General features: G+C 34.8%; 1 protein-coding gene across 1 annotated transcript; it reads right to left on the bottom strand.

The window, feature by feature from the left end:
* Window positions 1–3,683: 3,683 nt before the first annotated feature.
* LOC131784577 (phosphatidylinositol-glycan biosynthesis class F protein) lies at window positions 3,684–7,234 on the bottom strand. The gene is made up of 5 exons (XM_059101396.2): window positions 7,007–7,234; window positions 5,682–5,773; window positions 5,139–5,255; window positions 4,286–4,394; window positions 3,684–4,030 (listed from the first exon to the last, which is right to left on the bottom strand). Exons 1-5 carry the CDS (start codon window positions 7,232–7,234, stop codon window positions 3,926–3,928), a joined length of 651 nt encoding a protein of 216 aa, XP_058957379.1. The 3' UTR covers window positions 3,684–3,925.
* Between the last annotated feature and the right edge of the window lie 108 nt (window positions 7,235–7,342).

The raw sequence follows: 7,342 nt of genomic DNA, 5'->3' as shown, positions 1-7,342 counted from the left end.
GCAGCACGAATTTAAAAGCCTATCCAAAATTTTGGGCCGATTGTGGCGGAATTTAAGCAAAAAGCCAATTTCTATTTTGTACAAACTTACCACAGATAACAGTTTCTTTCGAATTGTAGATAACCAAATAATTAATCTTAACTTACTTGAACAACGTGCTCGAAAAATATAACTTACAAAGTAAAATTGCTCATTAAAAACTTTCATTGTCCAATAGTTAATTATATGAATTGTAAAATGTATTTCTAATAGGGTCTTGGGATAACACAGATTCAAAACATTACTGCTTCCCTGAAGAAATCGTGAATTCACCAAAACAGACTGAATCTTCTTCTTTGAAAAAAAGTTTTTAAAACAGACGAATCAAAAGAACCTTTCATGTTCCGTAGCGTTTAATATTTTAAGCGTGGAAATATTCAGAACTTTTAAATAAGTTTATCTGTTTAATTATTGTTAATAACGCATGATGTTATAATTGATAAATATTGACTCCTTCTTCGACCGTAAAATAACTTTACGTTTGGAATTGAAATTGGTAATTTCAATCACTTAATATTTGAAATTTAAAATCTTATTTTAAACTTAAACGCACATCGATCAGTTAAACTGTTCATTAAAGAACTTATTGTAACGTTTGTTTGCATTCTCATGTTTCATTAAACCTGTGAATGGCTTTCAATTTTGCAAAACTCCTCGTCCACAAAAGAGTTCTAGAAGGTACCTGCTTATTGCATTTTTCAAGAAGAAAAAAAACAGTGACCCATGAAAGAAAAACAAAAAACGCAGAGTTACTATAAGCGAAGAGAAGACATTCTTCCTACACAATTATGAGAAACAAATAGTGGTGAAAATATATATTTTTAAAAGGAAAAAGTCGTAAAACTCATAAGAGATTTGGATGAAAACGTCACTGGTGTTTTACAACTTCACCTGCCTTCGCACTAGTAACACATGCAAATGCTGCCTCTTAACTGAACAAAAACTGCCGTAATGAGATACATCAGCTAAATTCAAGTAATCCTTCTATATTTTACAAGCTCGATGTGAAGCTGTTAAAAAAATTAATGCAGCTATCACGACTAAACAAGCCTAATTATAACTATCAAGAAAACATGTGTTTTTCAAAACCGGGAAATTATGAGTTTAAAAAATCAGCTTTCAAATTCCGACGTAAGAAATTGCTCATTCAAACTTATTTCGTGCTTTTTATTACAAAGCGACAGCGTCAGGAGCAGGTACAAAAAATATAATTTTTTTGATGAAAACAAAAAGTTCTGTTCTACCCTTAAGTCTAAAAAAACCGTAGACAAATAACTTTGTTATCAGAGAACAGAAAAGTTGAATATGGAAACATCGTTTGAAATGAAATGCAAATTCAAAGAAAATTAGCCCTAGGGATATTCAAAGCTCATTGGAAAAGAAAGAGCGCAAAAAAAGAAAAAAAAAGTTTCCTATTACAGTCAAATTATCTAACTACCCACGCAAGATCCAACCTTAATGGCAGTTATTCACTGTAACTTCAAGCGACCTTTTAATCAATTAGATCGAAATTTCTTTAATACGATAAAGAAGAGTTCTTTCTCTTGAAACTGCTTTGTTTGCCACTTTGCAATTAAAACACAGTCTGCAAGAGAACTCGGCTATTTGGACGGAAAGAGACAAATTTGAAAAAAAAAATTGTTTTATCAATGGCTTCAATCTGAAGATCTTTACTTCACGAATTTAATCCGTGTTTAACAAAGTCAAGTTGCTACGTGAAAAGGTGTTCATAGATAAGGTTGTTGAGACTAAATTTCCTGGAAACTGGTTCATGAGTCGGTTAAACGTTTCACTACGAAGATTATCCCTTTTAACTTCACTGAACCACGGGCACGCTATGATCTGCAATCAGGTTCGAAAATTCACAATTTTTGTAAGTCGTCGAGATGAAACGTAATTTATTCAAGCTTGTCTTTAACTCAAATGGCCTTTTAAAAATTTCTAAATGAATGGTTTCTAGTTTAGCAATATGTCCATAAATTTCAAATTCTCTCGAAAGGAAAGATCAGCATTGAATGGAACAGAAAGCGAAACGTCTCAAAATCGTTTTCTTAAGTTGCCTTGATGAACGAACGCTCGCAGATTATTCGACTTTCAATGAATTAAAACTTCGCCCGAGAGACAGCGAAATTTTCCTCGACTGAAAGACTGGTTAAATCATTGTTATGCTAATCTTTTGTCCAACAATTACCTGGAGAAGACCACTTTAACATATAACGACAATGAGTTTAAAACAAAGACAAAAGTTTTTACTATTTGCTCGCTATATCTTTAAGCAAGTAAACCAACCACCGTCGTGGCATCTTGATCACCAAACTTTAAAATCCAGACCCTTCATTCTAAAGTCGTTCGCACTGTCCTCAGAGGCAAATTCTCTTGGTTTTGAAATTGCAGACTGGTCGTCAAGTACTCATTGAAATTGAATTGTTAGATGAAAAGGGGTTAATTAGTCTGTCTGTGGAGTCTTCTTTGAAAAGAAAATTCCATAGGAAAATTTTCAGTCTCTGGAAAAGTTCATAACTGACTATCACAGTTTTAATACCGTTTCAAATTATAATTTAGGTGTTGGTCTTGATAGTAAATGAGCTATATTTTCTTAAAATTCACCCGCAAAAAATGCAGTGTAGACTTAATGAATCTTAAACCCCTGTCTGAAAATTCCTTTTTTTAATTTCCGTTTTTGTTTCTGTTGAGAAAAATAAACTTAATGTCAGAATGCGGTGATAGTGCTAAACAAAAACATGTGGGCCAATTTTATATTTATAAAAATTTTGGACACAATTCAAATGTCTTTCATAGTCTCATGTGATGACCCGTAACCACGCAAGTCTGATTCTACATCACGTTGTGTTTACACCTTCACTAAGAAGGGTTAGAGTTCTTTCAGCGATGGAGTTACAAGCTATGGTAACCTTTCTTCTTAAGCTCATAATTGATTTGAAAATTCGAGTGGAATTTTATATATAATCAACAATTTTTGAAATTGCCCTTTTTGGTACCAACAGGAAAACTGCATCTTCTTTCACTCGATTCTGTTCTTCTTAAAAAGACGTCCCGAAATAGCACAGCAGCCATTTTGGATATTACCGCTTCAGTAAACATAAGTATGTGATATAAAAAAGGGTTGACTCAAATTCCCCGCCAACTCGAACAAGATCCGATTTTCCTTGGATTTGACCCCATTTTCCCATTCATTATAATGACCATCAGCTAACTCGACTTAAATCGAACTCCCCGTTCACTCGAATTAAGTTTACCTTCCCTTGGCTCAGGTTTAATTTGATAACTCGAACTTAATATGAAAACTTCGGTCGTTAAATGTCTAAGTGTCAGAGCAGAGCTAATTGACACGCCTTAACCTTCAATCGTGATGGAAACGAACGTGATGAAATTTATGAAAACAAATTAAATGCATTTAGCTCAACTTCCCGACCTAAAATTTCTCATGAAAAAGTTCTTATAGAACAAACTAAAAGACTGTTGATTGTGCAATGATGGAAAAATACATGATTCGTTATCGACTATTAACAGGATAATTAAAATTCAACAAACCATAACAAACGTGAAGACCACAACAAAAACAGTATGCGCACTGCATACTGGCCAATACTGGGTCTTTAAGTAAACAGTTATTAAACCCCTGCTACCATTGTTAACTTTTTATTGTTCATTTCCACTCTTGAAAGGGCCGCGGAAATGGTTTTTACAGACGAATTTTATTTACAAACAGCATTTGTTTGACAAATATATCTTTTATAATAGAGGTCTTTAGTTTCTTTGACGAGGCAAATTGTTCAAATCGTTTAACCACATGCGCCCCCATCGTCAACAAATTAACTGGCACATGGAGCTCTCTTTTGAAAGAAAGAAAGCCGCTGTAGGTTTATCACGGGCGCAGTCGCCCCTCACTGAAAGCAAATGTCAACGTTGAAATTGCAAGTCCTATAATGTAACCTACAAGTGCTCCTATCACACAAGGAATGGGCCACACCTGAAAAAAATGAAAAATATGATTCATTAAGTAGCTTTTTGCTTCACCCACCCATTATTAGTATTAATATTATTATTATTACAATTATTATCATCATAAAAGGATGAGGATTCTCTTTGTTGGCATGAGTGAGGAAAAAAAACACTCAGCAGTGATTTATTATGCCTGGAATTTGGTAAATAGTGTCCAATGTTCCTACAAATATCTATCAGAAAAAACTCAAAATAAATAGCCCCAGTCCTCTCCCGGCCTAACCTGCCAGGGTCTGTCCCAGTCCAAAGGAATGGGAAAGGCTCCAAGCCATGCTCCTAACAGTGTGAATATAATAGAACATTGGAAATATGCTTCAGGAGTACCATCTGACCTGTAAATACAAACACATATAATGTTTATCATGGTCTCACAAAAGAAAATGTGGAGTGAAATGAGCTTTATCACCACTAAATTCCAAACCCTTCATCATGAACAGGCCAAACAAGATTAAAAGGGAGCTTTGTCACTTTCTTTTGGAAAAATGCACCAAGTCCTGAATTATATTGAACAAGACGCCTGGAGACATTAATGTGGGATGTGTTGGTCTTTATCTTCAGTCACTCTGGTTTTGTGTAGAAAACAATAAATTTAACGCTGACTCTTCTTATTACAGGGAATGAAATCCTTAAAATTTAATATATGCTTCATTGTTAATTTTTCTAAATTCTTGGTGTTTGCCCACATGATGGTGGAATAGAACCATGAATAAAATTTATCTGTTGATCAATTTTCCAAGTTGAAGGCTTTAACCCTTTACACTCTAACATCAGTATTCAAATTCTCCATACTTATCTCTGTACATTTACTAAGGTGCTGACAAGGAGAATTTGTCTAACAATCAGGAGTTTCATTCGTTGGTGATCATTTCCTTTAATCTCATGACATTAATGTGGGATTCAGTGGTGATATTGTAAGGAGAAATTAGACACTAGTCACTCTTAAGGGTGAAAGGGTTAATGATGAACAGGGACAAGGGGTTTGAAATTTGTGACATGAAAAAATTTCCTTGGAAATGGAGATCAAAAGTTTTCACTAGTCCAGCATACTTATCCATAAACAAGAACCTAGCACTTACCAAGAACTGAAAAATATCCTAGGAAAGAGTTCCAAATGTGCTCCTAGCAGACTACAGGCAGGAAGGACAACTAAATGTGACATTAATAATGCCCAGCAGAAGGTTTCCTCAGTTTGTCTGCATAAGAGTTAAGATAAAAGTCGTCAGTGAAGGAACAAGGTAATTTTCCATAGAAACTGTGGTGCTGGGTCAATGAGGGGTATCAGAAGATAAGTTGATTTTACCAACTAAGTTTAAAATGTAAATTGGCCTCCACAGAGCAGTGGCCCATTGACATTATCAACTCAATTATCATAAGTGAAGGTTGCCAAGCAAAGCCACTTGCTAGTCTGCCATCTCTAGCCAGTTACTTTCAACTCATTTTACAATAATTGTTAATGAACAATTATGCAATTCATAAAATACCATCAAAAAATCTTTTTCCCTGCAGCCATTTCCTATTTTGGACTTACAGGTACTTGGTGTTCCAAGCATAGCATGCATGCATAGCTTCAATTAAAAAAAAAACAAAAAAACCAACAGAAAAACAAAAAAAAATCATACTCTGTGATTGAAGCTCCAAACAATACAGCAATAACATGAAAAATTGCAGCTGATCCAAATACAAAAAACATAAGCTTCAAAACTTGGGCTATCTGTAAAATGACAAACAAAATGATTATCCACATTGTGTACGGCATCTATGAGGTGTTATAAAAATAAAAACTAAAGCAATCTTGATGATCTATCAAAAGTAAGCGAACATCACAAAGGGCCATTAAGAGATAGGGCAAAATTTCCACACAACCCCATACTTCATTATGCATCCACATATGGGGCTTTGTTATTCAGTGTATCATTAATAAGATGTGGATGAATAATTAAGTATGAGGCTGTGTAGAAATTTTTCCAGAAATAGAAGAAAAACCATCAATTGTAACTGAGAGAGGGAAATTTAAGTCAAACGAAAACCTAAAACACGAGCTAAGAACTTAAGGTGACAAAAGATTTCAGAGAAAAGTTATTCAAAATTCTAGTTAGGTTAAAAGTAATAATACTAACCAAGTTAGCATTTGAGCTGATATGTTCATGAAAAAAGTGACAAAACACAACCCCTTCTTGCAAAGTTAAACCATGTCTTGACAAGGTTTAGCCTGTAAGGAGGGCTGAGTTGATCAAATACTTCTCTCACGTGTACCCTTTAAAACATTTGACTGGATACCATTTGTTGTGATTCAACCCAAGCCAACAATTAATAATGGTAATTGAACTGAGTGGAGTGCAATTTGGGCTTAAATCATACGTGTGATTTCAAAATTGAACAAGCGCACGACATGAGTTCAATTTGAAATCACAAGTATGATTTCAGACCAAAATTACACAACAGGAGGTTCAATTACTACTTTATAACATCCATTTTGAAATCACCCAAATACAGGACTTGGTCAGTTCAAATATTTAATTACTACAATACTGAGCCAGTTTGAAATTAAATTCATCCATTTTTTGGGAGGAAAAAATAAGAGTTTTGGAAACGAAAGTTGAAAAATTTGCCACATGATCCTTCATGTCTTTCATCTTCCTGCAATTTGATCGGTTACTTTAAACAAGCCTTGAAGTCTGATTGGTTGTTTTGTTTTTAGTGTAGCCTCCTCATTGGCTGGAAAAAAGGTGCAATTTAAAGCAAAAAATGGTGCAATTCGTGAATAAATTGCACCAATTAGAGCCAATCAGATTACAGGGACCACCAGTGATTTCAAAATGGGTGTAATAAACACCTAAATAAGACCAAATTTTCCCAACTTTAGCAGCGAAAAGCAATGAGAGAGAAGAAGATTAGATAACCATTACCAAGTCAGATCTTGAACTACAAAAGGGGAAAAACTCACCGACAATCTCATCCTAGATTTTGTACGGATAAGTGTAAAACACAACATGGCAAACACGAAACAAAATAACCTCAGAGATGCTGCTGAGCACGTTAATAATGAGACAGAAGTTGAAGCAAAGTTTGAAACCGCAACAGAAGTCCACGCCGCCAATACTTGCACCAAACTAATGGTAAAAAAGTCTTTTGTAGAGTAAAGATGCAGAAACGCTGGTGCAAGGCCCGCCATCTTGTGATCTATGGTCCAGACTGCTCGCGTCCGTTCCTGACCGAGTTCCAGTTTCTCCTCGAAAGTAAAAATTAACATAATTTTTCGCTGTGTTCCTTGTCTCGCGTT

This window comes from Pocillopora verrucosa, chromosome 7, assembly GCF_036669915.1.
Source record: "Pocillopora verrucosa isolate sample1 chromosome 7, ASM3666991v2, whole genome shotgun sequence".
In the NCBI taxonomy this organism is placed as follows: Eukaryota; Metazoa; Cnidaria; class Anthozoa; order Scleractinia; family Pocilloporidae; genus Pocillopora; species Pocillopora verrucosa.
This window is presented reverse-complemented; position numbering and strand designations above follow the sequence as displayed.